At 39.4% G+C, this 25,293-nt stretch overlaps 1 protein-coding gene across 2 annotated transcripts; it reads right to left on the reverse strand.

Moving 5' to 3' along the window:
• Window positions 1-9,331: 9,331 nt before the first annotated feature.
• Window positions 9,332-23,333, reverse strand: BZW1 (basic leucine zipper and W2 domains 1). Of its 2 annotated transcripts, XM_008687328.2 has the most exons (12): window positions 23,217-23,333; window positions 21,925-21,998; window positions 19,964-20,140; window positions 18,271-18,365; window positions 17,300-17,365; window positions 16,578-16,713; window positions 15,620-15,729; window positions 15,307-15,477; window positions 14,696-14,842; window positions 14,031-14,169; window positions 12,167-12,289; window positions 9,332-11,740 (listed from the first exon to the last, which is right to left on the reverse strand). In XM_008687328.2, exons 2-12 carry the CDS (start codon window positions 21,986-21,988, stop codon window positions 11,709-11,711), a joined length of 1,260 nt encoding a protein of 419 aa, XP_008685550.1. In that variant the 5' UTR covers window positions 21,989-21,998; window positions 23,217-23,333; the 3' UTR covers window positions 9,332-11,708. The 2 variants fall into 2 exon arrangements, with proteins under 2 accessions (XP_008685550.1, XP_040498113.1); XM_040642179.1 differs by lacking the exons at window positions 21,925-21,998; window positions 23,217-23,333 and having other exon boundaries at window positions 18,360-18,365; window positions 19,964-20,041.
• Between the last annotated feature and the right edge of the window lie 1,960 nt (window positions 23,334-25,293).

Consider the following 25,293-nt stretch of genomic DNA (forward strand, 5'->3'; position numbering starts at 1 on the left):
AGAATTCACCCCAGGTGGAACAAAGGAGATAGAAGTTTATTGTGTACCCTGCTAGGAAGCAGTGGGCAGGACAGCCAAGCAGAGACTGTCTGCCATGGGGCAGTAGATGGGGGCTGTTTTTAAAGAGGAAAGGTGAAGAGGTATGGGAACATAGGGAATTTTCCCTTTTTTGGTACGTGTGCCTGATTCTAAATAACCCATTGGTTAGTTAGGGTCTATGGATACTCTGAGGTGGGTCGCCTGATGGGCCTGTCTGTATTCAGCCAGGTGGTTGCTGTGGCCCCTTTTGCCTTGAACAAGTTAAAAACAGCCTCTACAATATACATGTTGCCTTACATTATTCTTTTGTCTTATAAATCGAAGGCATCCATACATTGCGTCTTTTATTAAAAACTGGTGTTTTCTTTTTTAACTGATATTTTCAACATTGATATTTTATTATGTAAAATATAGATTAATAATTCTCATTGTAAAAGATTCAAACAATATAAAATAATGTAGATCAAAATATATGAAAGCCCAGGTTTACCGATCTCCTTCATCCCCATCACCGAGATAACTGGTACAGAGATCCCATTCCTTCCAGTTCTTTCTCTGAGTATTTGTCTCTCTATATATGCACCCATTTTTTGAACTTTACAAATATATTGTACCTGTTGCTTTTTTATTTTACCAAATACAAGTTTTATATACGATAGGTGTGGCAGATTTTTTCTGCAAATATCTGCCACAATATCTCCAACTTCACATGTTCTTTGGAATAGACCATAGCAGAAGTCACACTAGATCATAAAAAGACATGCGGGTTCCATCTTGTTTTCATGCAACACTTGATCTCAGCAGCTCCCTCTTGAGGGACTACCTTTTGGAATCCAGCTCCCATGCTATGAGAGGCCCAAGTCACTGAGACAGGCCATGTGTAAGTGCTCCAGTCAATAGCCCCAGTCTCCAAGTCATCCTAGACCAGCTTCCAGGTGTTTCCAGACCTCTGTCATTTGAGTTACTTTCCTCTCCCAACTGTTTGAATTTTCCTGGATTAGGCCCTAGACATAATGGGAGAGAGGCAAATCAGTCTCCACTGTGCCCTACCCAAATTCCTGAACCACAAAATCTGTGAACATAATAAAACAGTTCTTATTTTATGTCACTAAATTTGGGGGTGATTTATTATATAGCAATATATAATGGCAATGAATTACTGGGATTGGAACAGGTAAATCAAAAGATACACTTATTTAAAATTTTATTCATAATGCCAAATTTCCTTTCACCAGTAACTGACTTAAGATGAAATAGAAGAAATAGAATAGGAGTGCCTGGCTGGCCCAGTTGGTAGTGCATGCAACTCTTGATCTCAGGGTTGTGGGTTCGAGTCCCAAGTTGGGTGTAGAGATTACTTAAAAATAAAATAAAATAAAATTTTTAAATAAAATCTTAGGGGCGCCTGGGTGACTCAGTCGGTTAAGCCTCTGCCTTCAGCTCAGGTCATGATCCCAGGGTCCTGGGATCCAGCCCCGCATTGGGCTCCCTGCTCCTCGGGGAGCCTGCTTCTTCTTTTGCCTCTGCCTGCTGCTCCTCCTGCTTGCTCTCTCTCTCTCTCTCTCTTTCTGTCAAATAAATAACCAAAATCTTTAAAAAATAATAAAATCTTTTTAAAAAATAGAACAGAAGACTTATAACAAGAGATTGAATTAGTAGTTAAAAACTTTTGCACAAAGAGGGGGGGCCTGGCTGGCTCAGTCAAAAAGGTATGTGACTTTTCATCTTGGGGTTGTGAGTTCGAGCCCCATGTGGGGTGTAGAGATTACTTAAAACAAAACTTAAAAAAAAATCTTTGCACAAAGAAAAGCCCAGGCATAGATGGCTTCACTGGTGAATCCTATCAATGTTTAAAAATTAGGGGGATCTAATATGCAGCATGATGACTATAGTTAATACTACTGTATTGAGTACTTGAAATTTGCCAAGGGAGTAGATATTAAGTATTCTCACTACACACACACACACACACACACACACACACTAACTGAATTGATGGGGTTAATTAACGTGATTGTGGTAATCACTTCTCAATGTATATGTATATTAAATAATCACTTTGTACACCCTTAACACATACAATTTTTATTTGTCAATTATATCTCAATAAAGCTGAAAGAGGAAAATCTTCAGTCTGATAAAGGACGTCTATGAAAAACCCACAGTTAACATTGTACTTACCAGTAAAAAAAACTGAAAACTTTCCCCTTAAGATCAGGAACAAGAAAAGGATGTCTGATCTTGGCACTTCTGTTCAATGATGAACTGGAGATTCTATCCAAGGCAAATAGGCAAGAATTCCTCAGAAAAGAAGAAAAATTCTCTATTTGAAAATGACATGAACTTGATATGCGTCAAGAAAAATCCTAAGGAGGGGCACCTGGGTGTCTCAGTCGTTAAGCGTCTGCCTTCGGCTCAGGTCATGATCCCAAGGTCTTGGGATGGAGCCCCGTGTCAGGCTCCCTGCTCATTGGGAAGCCTGCTTCTCCCTCTCCCTCTTCTTGTGTTCCCTCTCTCGCTGTGTCTCTGTCAAATAAATAAAATCTTAAAAAAAAAAAAAAAAGAAAAATCCTAAGGAATCTACTGAAAAAAAGTATTAGAACTAATAAATGAGTTCAGGAAGATTGTAAGATATAAGGCCAATATATAAAAATCAACTTTTTGTATCTCTTTTTGTATGCACTAGCAGTGAATAATTTGAAACTGAAATTAAGAAAATTCCATTTACAATAGCACAAAGAAGAATGAAATATTTAGGGATAAAGTTAGCCAAAAAAGTTCAAGGCTTGTATACTGAAAACTACTAAAACATCATTGAAAGAAATTAAAGAAAACCTAAATAAGTGGAAATACATTTCATATTCATGGGTAGTAAAACTTAATATTGTTAAGATGGCAATACTCATAAATTGATCTAAGATATAACAATTCTTTTAAAAAATATTTTATTTATTTATTTGAGAGAGAAAACAAGTGGGGGGAGGGGTAGAGGGAGAGGGAGAAGCAGACTCCCCACTGAGGAGGGAGGCCAACTCGGGGCTCCATCCCAGGACCCTGGGATCATGACCTGAGCTGAAGGCAGATGCTTAACTGACTGAGTCACCCAGGCATCCTAAGATTTAACAATTCTTATCAAAATCTCAGCTTCCTTTTTTTGCAGAAATGGATATGCTAATTCTAAAATATACATGGAAATATAAGGAACTCAAAATAGCTAACATAATTTTATTTTATTTATTATTAGAGATTTTATTTATTTATTTATTTAAGAGAGAGAGAGAGCGCAAGTGGGGGGGAAGAGCAGATGGACAGGGACAAGCACACCCCTTGCTGAGTGTGGAGCCCGACATGGGGCTCCATCTCATGACCCTGAGATCATGACCTGAGCTGAAATCAAGAGTTGGAGACTCAACCCACTGAGCCACTGAGGTGCCCCCAAGACAATTTTAAAAGAGGACAAAGTTGGAGGATTCACACTTCTCAGTTTCAAAACTTACCACAAAGCTACAGTGAGAATCAAGACTGGATGGTACTATCATTAGGATAGACGTATAGATCAATAGAGTTGAAATGAGAATTGAGAAATTGGGCAACTGATTTTTGAAAAAGGAGCCAAAACAATTCAAAGGGGAAAGAATAATATTTTCAGGAGATGTTAAGACAACTGGATTTTTACATGCGAAGAGTGGGGTTGGATCCCTACCTCACACCACATATAAAAATTAACTCAAAATGGATCATATACCTACATGTCAGAACTAAAACAATAATACTTTTGGAAAAAAGCATAGGAATAAGTCTTTATGAACTTAGATTAGGTAGTGGTTACTTTGATATGACAACAAAAGCACAGGGAATAAAAGATAAAAATAGAAAAATGGGACTTCATACAAATTCAAAAATTTTTTTGCTTCAAAGGACAGCATCAAAAAAATGAAAAGACAACCTACAGACAAATAAAATATTTGCAAACCATATAAAGAAATTATGCCCTCATATGCAGAATATGAAAAGAAGTTTTGCAACTCAATAAGTGAAAGGTAACTCCACTTAAAAATAGGCAAAAGATTTGAATAAACATATCTCCAAGGAATATATACAAACAGCCAAGAAGAAATGCAACATTACTTATCAGGTTTCCCTGCAAATAACCAAAATGAGATAACACTTCACACTCACTAGATTGGCTATAATCAAAGAGGCCAACGATAATGCGTTGAGGATGTAGAAAAATTTACTAAAGGGAATGTAAAAGTTGTGCATCTATTCTGGAAAACATTCGGGTCCTTCTCCAAAAAGTTAGATGTGGAGTTGCCATGTGGCCCAGCAATTCCATCCTAGGTATATACTCAAGAGAAATGAAAACATATATTCAGGGGCACCTAGGTGGCTCAGTCATTTAAGCATCTGCCTTTGACTCAGGTTGAGACCTGCATTGAGCTCCCTGCTCAGCAGGAGCCTGCTTTTCCCTCTCCCTCTGCCTGCAGCTCAGCTTGCTTGTGCTGTCAAATAAATAAATAAAATCTTAAAAAAAAAAAAAAACAAAACAAAACTCAGGATCTATTGTTGCTTTGTAATGCTCAGCAAGTCCGTTGTTCATCTTCATGGTCCAAGAGCCCTGTTTGAACCCCAGTCACCATGCCCGTTTCCTAGCTATAGGAAGGAGGAAGGGAGGACACGGCCTCTTCAAGGCCACTGGAAATAGCCCATCTCACCATCCAGAACTTAATCATGTGGCCACACTTACAAGGGAGACTAGGAGGTATTTTTTGAGTAGTCATGTGTCCAGCTAAAAGTTGGGGATTCTAAGAAAAAATCAGGGAATAAATACCAGGGAGCACGGTCAGTCTCTGCCACACAGGTATACAGTGCTAGGGATCCACCTGTTTTATTGTTTTTTGAATTTTAATACAGTGCCCTTGCTCTTACCATATCCACCAGTCCATAGCCCCCACCTCTTTCCCCTAACTTCTGCAGATGGTAAACCTTCTGTTTTCTGCTGAGTTTAAGGGCAGTCACCTAGTGGTGTAAGTTAAGGGGAGCAGACAGAGAAGGTGGCTACTCCTTTTAAAGACTCCCACAGTGTCATCGGTTTTCAGCCCTGCTCCTTACCTTAAAAGAAACCAGTGCCCCCAACTTCTGTGACTTCCCTTGGTCCTGTGGTATTGATCTAAGTTATGGCTAGCTCTCTGCTGCACCACAGGCACTTAGCAGAACAGGAAAAGCTAAAGGCACACCAGTTGGTCACCTGTCTGCTTTCTTTCAACATATTTATCATCTACCGTTGACTCTTTGTGGGTTTCTAACTTTAATATTGTTATTCAAATAGACATTGACTGGGTACTGGACCACACTCACAAAACATGGCTTCCATTCTTGCTACTGGGCCATGACTTCAGTTCATCTTGTGTTTCTTTCTACAGTTGCTAAAGTAAGCATGATGGTTTTTGGGACTTTCATTACCTTCTAATAGTTCAAATCAAGCAAGAAACCTGTATTCAGGGCTTTACTAGTGTCAGTAGCTTTTTGCTCTTCCAAACACACTGTTGGCAAACAAGGGGACAGCCACAGTTCATGGAGTGATTGTTAGAGGAGAGGTATTGTTTTAAGCACCTTCCTTTTATTTAAGTATTTTATTGTAAACTTCTCAACCACTCCATGAGATAGGCATCATTTAACCATTATAATTCTTATTTTATAGATGCAGAAACAAGGCTCAGAAGTTGAATTATTTGCCCAGTCACACAGCTAGTAGATGGGTATCTTTCTCCGATTGTCTCAGGTAGGCACGCATGGTCTGTTTTGCTCAATGTTACGGACTTACAAACCCTATTTTTTTGAAGTGTAATTTGTCTCCCATGGTAGTTTTAATCACTTAGATTATGTGGCCCTTGAAACCAGACACTCCAACTTGCCAGTACCTACCATGTTGGCTTTGCACTCACCTCACTCTGGATTACCTACCTCCTCCTGTACACCTGAATTTCGGTATCCAATTTTCATTACCATCCTGCTAAAGCTCAGCAGGGCATCTAACATGCATTTACAATTTGCTGACAGGTTCTTTTCCTACTTTGGTCCCTTGTCATAGCGATCCTAACCACAGAACATACGATCTTGGATTTTAACCTTGTCTAAGTTGCTTCTAAATACTTACCTAATTCACAGGACTTTGTGCTTGCAACACCCCGTTTTTCAGATCCTCAACTTCAGTATTCTGATTAAACACAGGAAGTATCATTGTGCCTGTTCTTTCTTCACTTACCTAATATTTAATGCTTGCTACCTGACAAGTACCGTTGGATGCTAAACATATGGGGTCAATAAGAGAAAAAGGCTGAAGCTAAAGAATCAATCATACAGGTCACTCCTGGCAAAAAGGTCTTCAGTTGTTTTACCTGCATTCAAAGACGACACTAGCTGTTAAGAGATGTTGGTGGGCTGAATTAGAGTGGTGGCACTGGAGTTGGGAGTTGAAATGGACAGAACTTGGGGCACCTGGGTGGCTCAGTTGTTAAGCGTCTGCCTTCGGCTCAGGGCGTGATCCTGACGTTATGGGATCGAGCCCCACATCAGGCTCCTCTGCTATGAGCCTGCTTCTTCCTCTCCCACTCCCCCTGCTTGTGTTCCCTCTCTCGTTGGCTCTCCTCTCTCTGTCAAATAAATAAAATCTTTAAAAAAAAAAGAAAGAAAAGAAAAGAAATGGACAGAACTTGATCCATTAGATGGGAGGGCTGAAAGGAAAGTAAGCTGAAACTTCCCAGGGAGGGTAGATGGCACTAGTATTTTATGAAGTGAAACACATATTTTTTGACTGTTTGAATGAGTCTGAAGTGTATCGGAGCCAAACAAAAAGCAAAAGCGGCCTGAAGAAAAAGATCTCTGGAGGCGCAGGCCTTTTGATGGTCTTTAAAACACCGAGGGAGAACTGAAAGGACCAGGACAAGGACTGGAGCCGTAAGCAACTGCAGCGCTTAAAGGTTATTAGCACACACCAACCAACGCAACAACAGTCATTGCTTCTCTATGTTAACAAGGAGTCTCGTGAAATTTTATTCAATTTCAAGGGTACAGACAAGCAGCAGATTTCACAGTTAACACAGAAATAATGCAGCAATGTAATTACTGGTTTGGATGGCTGTACTTGACATGGTTCTGAGTGCCAACAACTATCTGGAATATCAGCTATCCAGTTTTCTCCATTCTTCAACTGTTTGCCATGCTGGGGTCCATTACTCCTAACTAGAATGGAAATGAGGTGTATTTACAGAGAAAATATGCTTAAGATGCCAGAGAACATAGAACATCTTTTTGAAGTACTAGAGGCTTCAGTCTATAATGGGTCACTTATTTCCCTAACAGGTTAACCTCTAAGTCAACTGCTTAAGCACAGCCTTCGGCATTTCAGCTTTAAAAAATAGTTTAAACTATTTTGTCCTTAGATATTGTCAAGCAGTTACACTGACTGGAAACTCCTGAAATGGGATAGCTCAATTATATTTAATAACTTTGTCACACCCCAAATTCACTGTATACACTTAATGCATAGTTCCCAAGCCTGCACGAAACAGCCATCAATCAACATTCTAATTATGTCATAGTTTGAACAAGGTATTATTGGTCCCTCCAGATCGTCTATAAAACAAAAGACTCAGCATTTTTTTCACCAGTGTTTCCTCTATGGCGCTACAGTGGGCACCACAAGCAGCCGAGCTTTTCATTTAAATTATTTAAAATTACTAAGTTGACAGTGATTGAGTGCATTTCTAAAGTATCCTCATCCTTTTTTCAATTCATTAAGAGGTGAGACTATACTCCTAGAATAAGAAAAAATTCTTTTAAGTGCATGGAAAATAAAAAGATTGGATTTAATAAGTCAATCAGAGAAAGACAATTATATTATCTCACTCATATGTGGAATTGAAGAAAGAAAGCAGAGGATCATAGGGGAAGAGAGGGGAAAAACAAGACGAAACCAGAGAGGGAGACAAACCATTAAGAGACTCTTAACCAGAGGAAACACACTGAGGGTTGTTGAAATGGGGTAACTGGGTGATGGTCATAAAGGAGGGCATGTGATGTAACCAGCACTGGGTATTATGTAAGACTGATGAATCACTGACCTCTACGTCTGAAACCAATGCATTATGCTAATTGAATTTAAATTAAAAAAAGAGATTAAAAAAAAAGGATTGAAACTGATATGGCTGTTCACTGCCAGTTAAACAGGGAGAAAAAGTTGGGAAGGAACAGGGAGTTGGGAAGCCTTTCTAATCCACACCATGTCATGCAATTATGCATGATTCGGTTTAGACACAAAACCACTGCAATTCATTTTTAAACAAAAGCCAATTATAGATTCACTATTTGGAAGTCAAAAGTACTTATATCTTCTGAAGTCCACTTAAAATAAAGCCTACTGAAAAACTTATTAAATATATTTTAAACCTTTAGGCCTCAGTAGGCTGGTGAATAGAAACACCTTCAATCAATACTAATGGACTAATACTTCACATTAAAAAAATCATAGCAAGGCAATTTACCAGAATTCTCATATAAATGCTTAACCTATTTGACATGACACCTGTAAATAGCATCTGAGGAAAATTTTCACAAAGGTAATTCAGTAGTCCAAGTGATAATGCACACTAAAATTTTGGCATCTGTTACACTTAAAGCCAACCAGTATGTCAGTTCCCAATCTCCTGTCAAGTTTCATCAGTAAAATTTCAATACCATTATACACATGTTATGCCTAACAACTGTAATTAAACCATTCACCTAGGATTTTAATTGATTTTTATAGATTAGAAGGACCCCAAATGATTCTATTTATGATGCATTTACAATCAAGTAAGAATCTGTTAAGACCTTCAAAGCCAATGGGGAATGGTATGTCTTTTGTCTATGGTGGGCTGGGGTGTAAAGCCCAACTGTTAAGATTGGCAAAAAAAAAAAAAAAAAAAAATACTGTCTCAGGATATGGATACACATAAAGATATGTCTGCCAATGCAAATGTCTATTATTAGGTCCCCTCCCCTTTAAAAAAAACAGTCATGCATTTGCACTAGGGGTGATGTCACTGCCAAGTGGGACCAAAAACAAAAATTAAAAAAAATCATTCTCACTCTTTTTCATGTATAAAGCAGATGCATTTCCTCTCACCACCATCACTATGCTATGTCAAAATATCCTGTGACATTTTTGGTATTTGGAATTTTTCTAAGAACAGAATAGTTAGGTACCTCTAGGACAATACTCCCAGAATAATTAAGATTAAGAAACTTATGGTCAGCTCTAAACACACATTTAATTACGGCACCTAAGGAGACATCCTTAGAAACCAACACCAAGTTTGGAAAATCAACTAACACTTATCCAATCATAATTACAATTTTAACATCTAGATTAAGCATTACATATTTGAGGGCATAGATGGGCATTGGCAGCTCAGTTCCAAAATTAACACTTAAAATTCAAAATAAAAATCTGCAGTCTTTAGGAAGCATTCCCTTTCTTTACACTATACTGTCACAGGTGACTTACCCATTTACTATAATACTGTAGTAAATACTACTTTGTCATTATGAAGGAAAAAAAACTATGATCAGACAAAGATCATAACGTAGTTCCGGAAGACTACACACTCTTTCACTATACACAGTATATAATAAAATAGGGTACACTTTGTACAACAGTAACATGCAATGGTTTGGCTGTAGAAATAGTAAATGTAGTTTCCGCTACATCAGAATTCTGGGTGGGTGTTTACAGTTTGGGAATCATAAGAATGAGGACAATTATTCAATGCTTACACAGTAGAGACGTCTGAATGCATAACATACAGCTACTCCTTAGGCATTAACATGGAATATATAAAAAAAAATTAAAGAAGACTGACCTATAACCTAAGTGTAAGGATGGACTTTATTTTTTTAAAAAAGTCTTTTGAGGACTACAAATTACAAAGTAAAAGCAGATCACTACGTAGAAACCTAGTGAATACATTTTGCCTGTGCATGAAAACTTTATCAAAATTATTCATTTAACAATTTCACCCCATTCACAATGGTATCAGTTATAATGTTCTTCTTAAGGTTATATATTACACGTTATTCCCTCAAGATGAACTTTTAAACACCAAATTCTTGGCTCATAGAATGGCACCTTTGAGAGGGGCAATTACCATTCAGTCTCTGGTGGCATTATTCCAAGTTAGTTTCTTTCATCGAGAAAAAAAAAAAACTGTCAAAATGTTCACTTTTAACATGAAGTCTCTCCATCAAAGTGGTCGTATTTTGTTTTCTAATGACTACATATATATATATATATATATATAAAATATATATATGGGTAGCAGCAAGAAAAGATAAATGGAAATTAAAAGGCAGCCATTAAAATAAATGGATCAATCATATAGAAGAGATATTTGGCTCATGGCAATTTAAAAAGATGGCAACTCGGGTATGTTAATAGCCAGATGCTTGAGCTGTGAGTATGTTAAGAGAATGAAGCTGACCCAGTATGATCAAGTGGGAATATATTACCATTGCACTTCATTCTTTACAACAAATACTCAAAGCCAAGAGGAAATGAGTTACATTTAGAGTCTCAATTAGAACACGCTGACCGCTTAACATTTAACAACTTACTGGGTTTAGTAGAGTCATTTCCTTTACTCACACTATTTTTATTTATTTTTTAAAAAGTAATCTCTACACCCAATGTGGGGCTCGAACTCATGACCCCGAAACCAAGAGTCAAATGCTTTACTGACTGAGCCAGCTAGGCGCCCCTAACTCACATTAGAGTCCTTTCCTTTTAATCGAAGTGCATGACAAATGTTAAAATACTTTAAATGACAAGATTTTTCTAACGTACATTTGAAAATGGTTGTAATGAGAAGAATATCCACCTGTTTTGCGTGGAAAGATACAAACTGAATACAAAAGTTTCTGTATGGGAAAAAGCTCAACTTTCTTCTTCCCACCACCTCTGCCACATACAGTTTCCCAAAAACTCACTCTTAAGCTTGCTCTCTATGGCTTTACTAAAGAATGAAAACCAGAGAGCAAACAATTGAGCTCAATGACATCCAGGGTTAAAAATGCAAGAAAATATCAACATGCAAGCAATGGTCCAAATACTCAAGATTCACGTTAATGAATTCAATTACTGTATATGAGATTTTCATTGCTGAGCAGGGCTTTGGGCATACCAAGTTATCACACAAATCATTGCCTTTTGAGACTTTGGATACTTTTACAGTTTAATTTGCAAACAGAATTTTTATAACAAATTATTTTAACCAAATCATATCTTGAAAACTGTTTATATAGAAAACCCAGGGAATAAAGTGAACTGTTCATTGTGGAAGGCCTTAAATTACATTATTACAGTAGAAAATACAGGAGGTAGAAGATAACTGAAAAGACTAATGCAATATTAGATTCAAATCTATAGCTCCTGTAGCTACTTAAAACATGGTTTTAGAAACTAAACCCAACATTTCCAGTAACCATAGAAATAGTTAAAATAAAATTTGCCATGAAAGCCCTTATATCATGCTTGATATAGGGAGGTAGGAAGATGTAAGAACCAGGACACATGAGACATGACATTTTATCTACAACTCCTGTTTGCTTTACTGAGGGTGCAGTTTCAAAATTCAGTCACCTTCTTCAGCTTCAGACTCAGATTCTAGAAAAGGGGAAAAAAATGCAGTCAAGCATTATATAAATATCAGAAAGCAAAAGTTCCCATTTATAATTTTGAAGCTCTTTAATTACAATTAAGTAATTTTATTAATAACCCTGTACTTATGAGGGGGATATTCAAAAGCCTTCATTTGTAAATCTAATATTTATTAAATAGTCTCAAATTTTTCAATTTCCCTCGTAAGTATGTTAGTATATTCGCCAAGTGATCAAAATACTTTAGTATTTAAAGTCAAGTTCTCCCCATGTGCCCTAAAGCAAATGACTATTTGTAGGTCTGTCACAAATGAACAAAAATCTGTACTTCAGGTACAAAATGGTTATCTCAATGAAAAAAGGTAGCACATTCTATGGCCGCATTAAAATTAGTTCTCAGGCTTTACCAAACTGCACCAAGGAAAAGACTTACCTTCTTCAGCATTTTTGAGCCACTCTACAAACTTTTTCATTTGCTCAAGGAAGACACTTTTCCCCTTTGCAACATGTGCATCTTTATACCACTTCAGAATGGGCTCTTCACTCAGGACTTCAGCTATAAAGAGAGCAATCATTATATTCGGGAGTTTTCAGGCAGAGTCAGAAGCCACCTAAAGTGCAAATGCCTGCATGGCAAAAAGAGCCTACTGAAAAGTTAAGTATAAACAATCATTGTATTCAAAACGCTCAACTGGTTTCCTCAATTTTTAAAGGAGTGCCCTCTATTAAGAAATGCTTTATCGGGGGCGCCTGGGTGGCACAGCGGTTAAGCGTCTGCCTTCGGCTCAGGGCGTGATCCCGGCGTTATGGGATCAAACCCCACATCAGGCTCCTCCGCTATGAGCCTGCTTCTTCCTCTCCCACTCCCCCTGCTTGTGTTCCCTCTCTCGATGGCTGTCTCTATCTCTGTTGAATAAATTAATAAAATCTTTAAAAAAAGAAAGAGAAAGAAATGCTTTATCAGCTTGTTGCCAATGTATAACCTGCAACTAGGAAAAACACTTACTAAACCAGTGATTCTCTCAACTGAAGGCATTTACACCCCTCTTCGCTGGTACATCTGACAATGTTTAGACAATGTTTAGAGACATTCTTGGTTGTTACACTGGGGAGAGATGCTACTCAACACTCTTATAATGCACAGGATTGTTACCAACTAGAGTTAAAGGCCCAAAATACCAGTAGTACCAAGGTTGGGAAACCTTGTGATAAACAATCAGGGATATCTGATGGATTACATTAATTTTTTTACATGTGAAAATGGTACTGTGGTAAATAAAAGTCCATGTACTTTACAAACCCCATACTGAAAAGTTAATTAAATAAAGGTTTCTAGGATTTGTTTATAAATAATTAGAGTGGGAGGAGGATGTAAATGGGGGTATACTTTCAAGAAACCTAACTATAAGCTCTGTAATACAGAAACCTAACTATAACCAAAGCATGGAATACTTGGGAATTCATGACCCTATTCTTTTTTAAAAACAAAAAATTCTGGGGATGGGGATATAGACCTCTGTTCTAAGTTTAGAATACAGGAACCAACAAAATCATTTATGAAAACTAGGTCACAGAAACAATACATGTGCACACGAACTACACTTACTGGGGTCAAACTGGTCTGATTTATGCAGAATTGAAGAAAACATTATTAGCAACCATAGTAAACTAAATATTACAACAGACGCTCTCCCAACAAAGTCCTTATCTTTATTAACCACTTTAGAAGTTTTGAAACAGGATCACAGAAAAGGGAATAACAACTGAAATAGAAGGTTTTATAATAAGCATTTTGAACTGGTCTTGAAGGACAAGTAAAGGTTTACATTGGGTAATGGGGTAGGGTAAAGTCAATTTGTCATGGGCCAAAGACTAGAGAGATGTGAAAAGTGTGTCTGGGGAAGAGAAACTGGTAGAGAATGGGAGGTGAAGTTTAAGGCCATGTCAAGAAGATTTTAGGTTTTCAACTTAATAAGGTTTAGAGATGTTTTGATATTAATGGACTAAAAAGCACCCAATTCAATTAGAGACAATTTTGTCCTATGATTAAAATATTTTATGGAGCTGATGTTCAGACAACTACTCACTGGAATTGTTAGTAGTCTAGGATTTTGTTGTTGTTAAGATTTTATTTGGTGGTGATGGGGGGGAGACTCCGTGCTGAGTGTAGAGCTCCACAGGGGGCTCAATCCCAGGACCTCCTGAGATCACAACCTGAGCCGAAGTTAGACACTTAACTGACTAAGCCACCGAGGCAACCCCAGGATTTTTATCACCAAATTCAAAATTTAAATTACCTTTATAAAAAAGCACCACTATTTTCTGGAAGGCTTTCATGAAATGAATGTTGTCATAGCAATACTCCTGAATCTTCAGTAACAGAGTCAGCTCAGACTGACCTTGAGTAGTAAAGGCAGCAAGTAGAGGGCTGTATTGCTTTTAAAGGGAAAGGAGAAAAAGTTTTGTCATTTATTACAATGACCCCCCATTTCAAAATTCCTAAAACATAGAACAGATCTTTTAAAATCACTGTGAATTATACTCTATTTAGTGGAAACTAAAACAAGAACCAAATAAAGCAGAAGAATCTACTAAGAACCTAAGTCAAATAAGCAATACTGCACCAGGGATTGCAGACAACTGTCAATACAATGTTAATAATTTAGAGGATAAAAAAGGAGTCCTCTTTTTTTCCAGTATTCCCTCAAAAGCAAACACCAAATTGCAGGCATACGCTATTTTTAAACGTGTATTTGTTTTTAACCTGTGAACCAAAGAAAGGTCAAGTCAGACTTTTAAAAAGATTATCAAGAGTTTATAACCACCAGGAATAGTTACTTGTCTACTCACTGGTGGTTATCCCCAGGAACCACAAGATGTGATACATCCTTTAAGTACAGTAACAGCTCACTTATCCCCACTAAAAAGCAGAATAATGTTTGCAAAGGCAAAATTCTAATACCTTCAAGTGCTTGATGGCTTGCTCTGCTACAAGCTCTTCCTTTTTGTTCCATTCTACGGTGCTCATTACGCTGGACCAGACTATTCCAATGACAACGGGTTCTGGGATGTTGTTTTTTTTCATCTCCTCCTTGACATACAAAATTATCTGCAAAAAGAATCCAAAATTAGTAAAAGAAATCTATCTTGATATGTACACTCTACACAACAAACTCAGACCTTTTACAAAAACATAAAAACAACTCTCCATGCAACTGGCAATGACCACATGTGTACCACATGTGATCAGAGAACTTCTAGAACTAGAAGGGATGGACCTCTAGTGCAACCCATAATTTAATTTACACACAGGCAAACTGGCTAGGAACGGAAGGATATGGAAACAGATGATCCATCCATTGGCTTGCACCTTACAAAATCCCCAAGTGTTATAATTTCTGGGCACTAGTAAAGCACTAAATATGAAAAAGACTGACGAAAAGCCCCAGCAGAACATTCTACAGCTATTAATTAAAACCCACTCTAGTGAAATACTTTAAAGCTTCTCAAGTGAATAAACATTTTCTTTGCCAGAAAGAAATCATTAAGATGGTTTAAACGAAAGTATCTTACATCCTTAAATGGATCACCACGGGACATCTGTTCTTGAAGTTCTTTCTGGAGTTCCTTTCGAGCTCCTATGGTTTGCTGATTCCGAACATATTCTGAAAGTTCTTTCAAGCCTGCCTCAGTAAAATACTTCGTGAAGTGTTCAACGCTTTGTTTATTGGCAGGAAAAAGTTCCTGAAAGGAGAATTTAATCTGGTTAAATGGTCTTTAATCCTACTGAGAAAAACACCTCTTTTCACAGATTAGAAATGAGAAAATTCCCTTATTACACTTTTAAGTGTTGACAAGAATGGGAAGAACGTAACAAATTACAAACCATCAGTCTGTTATCCATGCTGACTTTCCGAAGACTTGCAGCTACTGCATTGATATCTTTTTCATTTATCCATGATTTAAAGAGCTTTACAGCAAAAGCTGCTGAAACCCCTGTAGAACAAAAGAGCTTACTTAACAGAAGTTAGGTGGATTTCAACACTCTATCTCCTCATTTCAACCACACAGAATTACTCACTTTACCTCTAAACTACCTTCTGCCACTAAGCTGCTTACCATTTCACTCCAATTTCTCTCTTCTATCATTTGCTAGTTACGTATTTTTAGTTGTTAAATTGGTTTTGAAACGTGTAAAATGACGGTAATAGTACTGACACTTGACAGGGTTGTTGTGGGAAATAAGGCACATTAAATACCTAGTACTCTAGTTTAAAAAAAGTTTCTGGGGCGCTTGGATGGCTCAGTCGGTTAAGCGTCTGCCTTCGGCTCAGGTCATCATCTCAGGGTCCTGGGACAGAGCCCTGCATTGGGCTCCCTGCTTGGTGGGAAGCCTGCTTCTCCCTCTCCCACTCCCTCTGCTTGTGATCTTGCTCTCGCTGTCAAATAAATAAATAAAATCTTTAAAAAAAAATAAGTTTTTTAACTGCAGAGAATTATTTAACTATGAAAATGACAATAGGGACCTTATTTTCTTTTTAGCTCAACATTTCCCCCAACTGGAATTAATTTTTCTGGGTTTCCCTGGCATTTCTCATTATGCTATAACCACATTCTGTCTGAACTTTGGATATTTGCTGTATGCCTAAAGAGAGCCAAAGGTATACATGAAATATCTAATTAATTTTATTAAATTTAAGGATAATTAAGAAAACTAAGACTATTACACAAGTCATATCTACATAAACTATATCCTAGCTTTTGTATCAGTTCAGATCTTTCATGCTCTTATTTATCCCCACCTTCAGCCAACCAAAGACAATTCTTTACTAAAGGCTGATTACCTTCTTTAACCAAATTCTCATTATAAAGGCTATTAAGGATGGATGCATTAAGTGTTCCATTAGCCAGAAGAACACCAGTCAACATAGCCAGCTTGTTCCTCTCCGACTCTGAAAAACCCTTTAAGAACAGCAGCAGCTATAAAAGTAAATAATTAAAGGTTAAGAGAGCAATTATATAAAGAAAAGCAGTAAGACAAACTATACTGATTGAAAGTGTGGGCTCTGGGGTCTAACCATCCAAATTTTTATCTCAGTTTTAATACTAGCTGAGTGATCCTGGGCAAGTTACTTAACTCTGTGCCTCAGTTTCCTCATAAGTAAACGTGGATAATAAAACCTGCCTCACAGGGTTTTTTTGAGTATTAAATGAGTTAACAGTTACAGTTAACATTACTAGATTACTAGGTCTGCCTATATATAAAATACCTAAGACTCCAACAGCAAATACGTTAAATTTTTCTCAATATGCTTAGCTCTGATCCTCTACCCCCCGCCCCCCCATCTTGAACAGACCCCATTCTGATCTTTAGCCTTTTGTCACTTGTTTGGACACAAAGCTAAGAAACAGTGTATAACAAATTAAACTAAATGGTGTACCCCCAAACCACATTGCAGGCCTACGTAAATAGCTAATCATTTCAAATCTGTGGCAGAATTAAGATACAACGTCCTCCTCTTTGACCCCCATCTTTTGTTTCCATAAAGCATACTGTTCTTCATACCTTTTTTACTTCATCTTCAAAACCTTTCTCCAGGTATTTGTAGCGCCTGATTAACTTGTTAAAAACCTATGAAGAACAATGAAGGAATTTAATAATTTCGTAACTAAAGATGCCAGATTCCTAAAAGATCTGAGTATCTCATAGTATCTTTAGAACATCAAAGTAAACCTTCCACTGGATATAAGAGTTTACAAGCTGTTTAAGCCAGCTTAGGAAGAGTCTGTCAACTCCCAAACCCTATCCCAAACCCTACAATATACTGATCTGTTAACACTTAAGCCACCCCACAATAGATTTTTATTGCCAAATGTGAAAGTAAGGACTAATTATTGCTCAAATATAAGTCATTTACCCATTTGTAGGATATTAACAGAGTAAGATCACAGAATATAGTTCTTTCCTAATGACACAGACAGCAAATCTCTAGGCTAGATACGCTTGAATTCTTTGCTTACAATAACACAAACCTAACTATGTATGAAACCTTCAAATCAAACATTGATTGGTAAGCTAATCTGCCTATAACCCATTCATCTTTAAGAAGTTATATGCAGGGGCACCTGGGTGGCTCAGTCAGTTAAGTGTCTGACTTTGGCTCAGGTCACGATCTCAGGGTCCTGGGATCGAGCCCCTGCTTGTCCCTCTGCCCATCCCCTGTTCGTACTGTCTCTCAAATAAATAAAATCTTAAAAAAAAAAAAGTTATATGCAGAATAATTCTATGATGGAAATCATGACAAGGATATGATTTTCCTTTTCAGCTTGAGGTTTTTCTTAGAAATGGATTAATTCCAAAGCGACAAGTAGGAAAATAACTAATTCAATCTTTTCTGCTTTGTCTTAACACATTTCATTATATTGCTCCAAAAAAGTATCTCTAAATCTTCAAATTCCTCCAACCTCTTAAAAGCAGACTACTCCTATGTAGATGGATAGCAGCTAACTGAAATAAATACATAAAGTCTCATTTACCTGAGCAAATGCTTGCATGGTCTCTAGGTCTTCTTGTGCTGCGAACACACAGACATCTGTACGCATCATGTCATCTGCCAGTGTACCACCTGGGGCTAAGGTATATTTAACAAAAATTTGCAGTGACCTTCATTTAAATTAGTAATTGTTTCCATCTTAGTTTCTGAAAGGATTCCCATAATAAAATAAAATGATAAAAATGCTAGAAGATGAGCTGAAAGCAAAGTCAGTATCTCAGTAGGAACATGGCTAGTTGGTTCAGTATTTGTGAATAAAGTGAAACAATTTAGCAACCCCCTTTAGCAACCCAATTGAACTCACTGCATTAAGCATTCAACAGTATCGAATCTGTCACACAAGTGGAGATGTTCTGAGTTGGTTTTGATAATGTAGAGAAACAACCTTTCAAGTTGCTAGAGAGGCTGGGCCGTAAAAACCTACAAGTTAGAGTTATCTTTTATATACATTTGTACGTATTTATGGATAAAGTGATGTCAGATATATACTTTGAAATATGGGGAGGGGGATGAAGTCAGTGAGGATATAGCCAGATTAAGACTTAACAATTACTGAAGTTGGGTAATAGACAAAAAGTTTGTTTTACTATTTTCTCTAGGGTGTCTTCAAAAATTTCCTTAGTAAAGGTTTTAAAAAGAATTTTAAAAGCAGGCTTATTGATAGTACTATAAATAGAAAATGGGTATTTCTTACTATAAACTGGTAATGCAGTGGAAGAAATACTCACTGGACTAGGCATTAGAACATATGAACGTATGTTCCTTGGTTCTACCACTGAGTAATTATCTGACTGCAGGTAAGTCACTGAAACCTCTCTAAGCCTCCACCCTGCAGGCTTACAGAGTTCTGACTCTGTCAGCCTGGCTATGAGGGTCAAGAAGTTATCACTATGAAAACATTTTGAAATATCTTAAAGAGCTATGGAAATGAAATTGCCATCATCATTTGAAGACACACAGCTAAATGGCACATTCTCTTAAGATACCCTGAGCTGCTGAGGGCAGAGGCAGAAGTGAGGGCAGTGCCATGCAAGAGAAATATAATGTGGGCTACACAATGTAATTTCGCATCGTCTAGTAACTTCATTAAAAATAAAAAGTGTAGTTTATAATATACTCTAACCCAACATATCAAAAATATTGATTTTAACATTTCAGTATTCAAAATATTATTGAGAGGTCTTACATTCTTTTTTCTGTAAGTCTTTAAAATCCAATGTGTATTTGACACTTACTGCACCTCTCAATTTAGATTAGCCACATTCCACGTGATTGATAGCCACATGTGGGTAGTGGCTAATGCACTGAAGAGTGTAGGATTAGACCTCAGGCATAGGGAAATAGTATTTCATAAGACAGAAGAGGTAAGGGTTTCTTCATTAACAGAGTGTACAAACACAAGTTGGAAAAATTATTGATCGGGGATGTAGTAAGGACATAGGTATCAGAAAGTCATCCCCAAATATTATGGTTTTGTAACAGATTTCGACTATAAAGCTAAACAGGGCAAGACAATTTGCTAAGTTACTATGATCTCGGAGGGAAAAAAATGGAAAAATCCTAAGGAGGTAAAAAGCCAAAAACAGAGCCACCCCAATTTGACAGGACTGTCAAATAGTTCATATTCTGGATTCCATACAATTTCTATACATTACTCTCCCACAAAACCCACTTACCCAGCATTCCGCCGGCCACCAGAATGTCAAAGAGTGTTTCTGCATATCGGCGGTAATCGAGTTTTGCTCCAGAAGCATCAAGAAACTTTGCTACTGCTTCCAAATCAGTACCAGTTTCAGTTAAGCCTTGAATAATACAGTCTTGAAACTGAGTAGGGTCAAACCTCTCTTTTTCATCTGGGGGGAAAACCCCACAACATTTAGTTTTAAAAGGCTTACCAAAATGCCACAAAACCATCACCTTATGAAAGTGTAAGTACTGAATAAATTAACCACATGTAGCACAATCTCATTTATTTCAACAGCTGGAAAACACAAACACAAGAAAAGACCTAAACACACACTCTGCAAATCCAAGGCATGACTGCCTAGTCAAAGAACTGTGTGGCTTTTTTCCCCACTATTTTTTCACATAAGTCTCACAAATGATGAGTTAAGTGAGCTAGTGTGTTCCTACGGCCAGGAGACAATTTCTACCCTGAATGCTCTCCTATTGCCTCTGGGTTCTTCTGAAATTTAGGACATCCTCTAAATTTCAGGTAAATTTTGTTCTCGAGTGAAATTTTGTCCAAACACTGGAACTCTTCATTCTTTTAAATGCCCGTAACACTACGTGGTTATTGTTGTTTTAAATCATTCATTTGGTACTTACAGTGCCTTACACACATAACCAGCCTCTACTGAGCTGCTATCACACACTTTACGATGGCTTTGACCTCTCTATCTAGGTTAGATGCTATCTTTTCACACAACACTAGAGTGGACAACTCCTCCCTGTTTGCCCAGGACTTTCCTGTTTTAGCACTGAAAAGCCTATGTCCTGGGAACTGTGTTCAGTCCCAGACAAATTCGGATGATTGTTCATGCTACCCAGAACCCCATCATCAAGAACGAGGAGGGCGTGAGTGATCTCAATCTGGACCTGGGGAAGTGACAGCTCTTTCTGATGCCAAGAACAATAAAATTACTTGATAGTACCACATACTCAAGAGGATACAGACTTTCCCCCATCACTGCTAAACTGCTCTGGTTTCCAACTTCTGCTCCACACTTGAGAAAATTTACCAAGTTAAATCTAAAAAAATCTGCAAAGACTAGAATCGAATCCTCTTCAGTCTCCCCACTACAAGAGGACGGTCTATCATCAGGGATTACAAAAGATTCTGTAATACATATCTCAAAGTGTCTGTTACCCAGGGTAGAGAAACACAGTTTATAACCAATAGCTGACCCAGTTCTATTTCCTCAAAATTTCCTGTAAAATAAGGTCAATATCTGTTTTTGAGCAATAACATTGAAAGATTTTTGGGAAAGTATTAAGCCAAATACAAAATATACCTGAGACGACATCTCATTTAACTTTGTATCACTAGTATAGTGCCTTGCTACAGAATTAAATATTCACCTAACCACCCACTAATAGACAGAAGCAGTTAATATAATTCTAGTACTTTTCTTACTAGGTCTGTGAGAAATATTTAATTTCAAGACATCACAATGTGAACTCTGTTCCATAATTAACTTCCATGCATAAAGTCTGGTTTTTCTTTCACAAACCTTCACAAAGTTTGGGAGGAATTCAAAATCACATTAGGAGCTCTCCTTTCTTAACTTTTTCCCTCAAGCATAAGTCTGCCTGAAAAAAATTTAGCTAGTGAAAATGCACTCCATACTTAAAAAAAAAAAAAGAAAGAAAAAAAAAAAGAAAAAAATGTACTTTCTCCTCACAATAAAAAGACCATTCAGTAACCTGCTTAAAGATACATATGTTGATACTAAAAGCTAAAGGCTGAGAAAAACAGTAGAAATAGTATATATCTGAAATGACAGTCAACTAGAAATTCAAGTTCCTTTCTGGTATTTTCTCTTAAAGTTTACTATTAAGCAAGTGTCTGCCAGAGAAACCAAGATATAAAAGTTATTCTCGAAGTCTGAAGAGAGATATTAAAACAAATATTTACCTCTTTTTCTGGTTTTAAAACGCTGGCCTGATAGCGTTGGCTTTTGCTGCTTTTGATTATTCATAAAAGACACCCTAAGGAAAGAAAAATAAGGCCTTAAAAATATCAGTGCCACAACATTCATTTAAAAAACAAAGCATCAAACCTTGGTCTAGTCACATATTAAGTCAAATGTAACACACACTTCAGCCTGGCAATAGACCTGGGGGAAACGAAGAATTACCTCTGCCTGAATTAAATTCAACTTCAAAAGCTGCATTTCTCCCTACAAGAAACACTTTAAAGATGTGTTTTAAATGACTTTACAGCACCATAGTGACTGGTGGCAAATCACCCATCATAAACATTTGTTTGGTTTCCTCCTCGTTCCTCTTTAAATTCCCCTACATACTCCAGTACTTCTAAGCACCACAGAGGCTAAGAGTACCACCATAGTCAGTAGGTATCCAAAACGTGTACGTCAATTTTCAGACACCGTCAAAAGGCGAATCCTTTCTACAGAGGGGCTTATGAGCGGCACCACCCTACCAGTCGTGCCTGTGACTGCAGCGGCCGCTTGCACCACTCCAACCTGCAAAATGAACTGGGAGCCGGCCTCGCCTCCTTTGCCCCATTCCCCGCAATCCAAGTCTCCTCCCCGAGCACGTGTCTCCCCCTCCACACCCTTCCTGTGCTTGCGGGCCCGAACGCGATAACCCGCCCCCAACCAGGACCCCCTTGGCCACCGCGGGGCGCCGTAGGGGCTGCTCCTGGCCCGCAGCCCCTTCCCCACTGACCCCGTCGCCGGCGGTGGCGGCCGCCGCAACGAGCGGACCACAGGCGCCGAGGCGCTTCGCGCCGGGGGCCCCTCCGCCCCGTACATCCGCCCGCCCTCCAGCGAAAGCAGCGGCGGTGGAGGCGGCCGCAGAGGTGGTGGCGGCTCCTCCGCCCCGCCCGCCAGAACCCCCCACGCGTACATCACCCAACAGAGGCCGCAGCGGCTTTGTTACCCAGGCCGGGCAGGGCGGCGGGGGGGGGGGGGCTGCCTCGGCCACTGCCTCGGTCTCTGATGCCGAAGCGCACACCCGAGCCCCACGTTCCGGCCCGGGCCGCAACCCCTCGACCTCCCTGCTGAGGCAGCGGCGGTGGCCCTCGAATCCAGGCCCCGGATCCGGCCTGGCTTCATGCGGCGGCCTCCGCCCGGGCCCATTCAAGCCGGGCCGCACCTGACCTGCCACCCGCCCGACCACCCGCCCCGTCCGACGACGAGGGGCCACAATCTTGGCCAGGGACAAGCGGGCGTCGCGCCTCACCGAATTTAAGGCGAAGAGAAAAGAGCCAGAAATTCCCGATGTGGCGGCAACTGCGGCGGTGTCTCCTCTGCGACCGGAACTAACGCGAGGAGGAGGGAAGAGGTGTCACCCCCGCCCCGGCCGGCCTCCTATCGCGAGATTTCTTCCTCTAGCGTCCTCCCCCGCGACCCGCCCCGTCGCGGCCTTGAGCCTCCGCCTTTTCCATTCCGTGGGGTTCGGGGTGGGAAAGTAGGAAAGGAGAGGGAGGAGAGTTTTCAAGGCTTCTTTGTTTCTTTATTGGGTTCCAGGTTTTCCGGAAACTTATCCTAGACCAGCCTTTTTTCCATCTCAGCTTCATCCGGCCTCGTAGCACATGGAGGGGTTAGAAGAGCCAATACCCCGCCCCCACCCCCTCCAGTCCTGAAGAAGTTGGACACGTCCTTCCCGGAGTCCCTCCTCGTAGATGCCCCCCGTCCCCTAGGGCAGGAAGTCGAAGCCCGAGGGCAGGTTGCGCTTGGGCCTTTCTGGGGCGGTGAATGAGTTTAGCCTAGGTGGTCCTCTGGTGTCCTCTGCTCCTGCCAGGGTTGGTAGAACTCGCCCAGGCTAAGTGCGAAGCGGGGTGACTGCTTTGCGGTACTGGCGATGTGGGTCGTGCACTGCCTCTCTTTGGAGAGAGGGCGATCCAGGTGGAGGATCAGAGAAAATTCTGCCCTCCTACTGTGGCCGCTACTTCTTGGAGTGGTCTTTGTCGTTTTTTCCTGAGCGTGGTGCTTGCGGGGTCCTGGAGATCATGAGAATCCCCTGAAGGATTTTTTAAAACACAGATTACTGGATCCCACCAACACAGATTATGTAGGTCTGTTGTGGGACTCAAAAATGTGCATTTCTGACAAGTTCCAGGTGATGCTGATGATACCTGTCTAGGGACTACACTTTGAGAACCACTGAAATAGAGGATGTATCATCAGAGAGCTGGGGGACAGGGTAATGGTGTGAAAAGCACTGTGGACATTATAAAACTGAGTAGCGATGCACAACGTCTCCCAGGATCTAGCCTGGCGTTTTTATTCCGTTTGTATTAGTGGTTTGCTTCTGCATTGTTACCTATCCTACCAAAACCAAGAAGCACCAAAACCCCCCAGAATCAGGGTTTGTTCTACAGTCACCTTCCCTGGACTCTGCTGCTCTCTCTTATCAAACATTTTGGGTAAATTAGTTTGTATTAGTTGACTTTAACTATCTGATCTCTGCCCCCTACCCCTCGCAACTTTTGGAAAATTACTTTCTCAGAGTTCTTTCCCAAAATTATTGCCAAATCCAGTGATCTTTCAGTCTGCACCCCTCCTTTCCTCCTCTGAGCATTTAGGGCATTATCCATCTCCTTAAAACTTTGTTTCAGTTGTCCTGGTTACCTCCCAGATACTCCTTTCTAATTGCTGCCTTTTTGTGCTCATACCTTTTATCTTCCATCATGCTTTCTTACATGACACTCTCGTACATTCCTAGGGATTTAACTTTTCAAAGAATGTCACATTCTTCTATTGAATCATTAAATAATTGTGAGTCTAGGCTCTATGCCCTTCCAGGCTGAGAGAATAGCAGTGGGCAAGTCCTGAGGTAGGAAAAACCTGGCCTGTTGGAGGAACTGTGACTGGATCTTGGTGGGAGATGGGAGGACTGTGGAGAGCACAGGTGATTTCTTAAGTCTAACCCTTTTCCCCAAGCCCCAAAGCCCCAAAGCCCCACTATCTGGTATCTCCACTAAATGCCAAACTAAACATTCTCAGTGCTATTGATTACACTCCCCCCACCCCAAAGTTTTTCTCACCTCTGAAGTTCTGTTAAAGACACAATGTTTTACTAATAAATATAATAGCTACTCTATGTGGCAGGTGTATGTGTCATGTATTCTTCTAAGCACTTCACCTTGTTTAATCCTCAAAACTACCTTATGATCTAGAAACTATTTTTAGCCCCATTTAATAGACTGGAAGACTGAGGCATGGAGGGGTCAAGTAACTTACCCAAGGTCATAGAACTAGTACATGGAAGAGCTTGATTTGAACCCAGGCAGTCTGGCTGTACCACTATAGCCACC

The sequence above is a fragment of the Ursus maritimus genome, unplaced genomic scaffold (genome assembly GCF_017311325.1).
Source record: "Ursus maritimus isolate PB19 unplaced genomic scaffold, ASM1731132v1 scaffold_1, whole genome shotgun sequence".
NCBI classification, from domain to species: Eukaryota; Metazoa; Chordata; class Mammalia; order Carnivora; family Ursidae; genus Ursus; species Ursus maritimus.

Excerpts from the sequence above, each read along its gene's own strand:
- BZW1 (XM_008687328.2), bottom strand. The coding sequence starts at position 21,988 with ATGAATAATCAAAAGCAGCAAAAGCCAACGCTATCAGGCCAGCGTTTT. Across the intron at positions 16,714-17,299 it reads TTGAAGATGAAGTAAAAAAG|CTGCTGCTGTTCTTAAAGGG; the intron begins GTATGAAGAACA and ends TTACTTTTATAG. Across the intron at positions 12,290-14,030 it reads AGTGGTGCTTTTTTATAAAG|CTGAAGTCCTGAGTGAAGAG; the intron begins GTAATTTAAATT and ends CTCTCTTTATAG.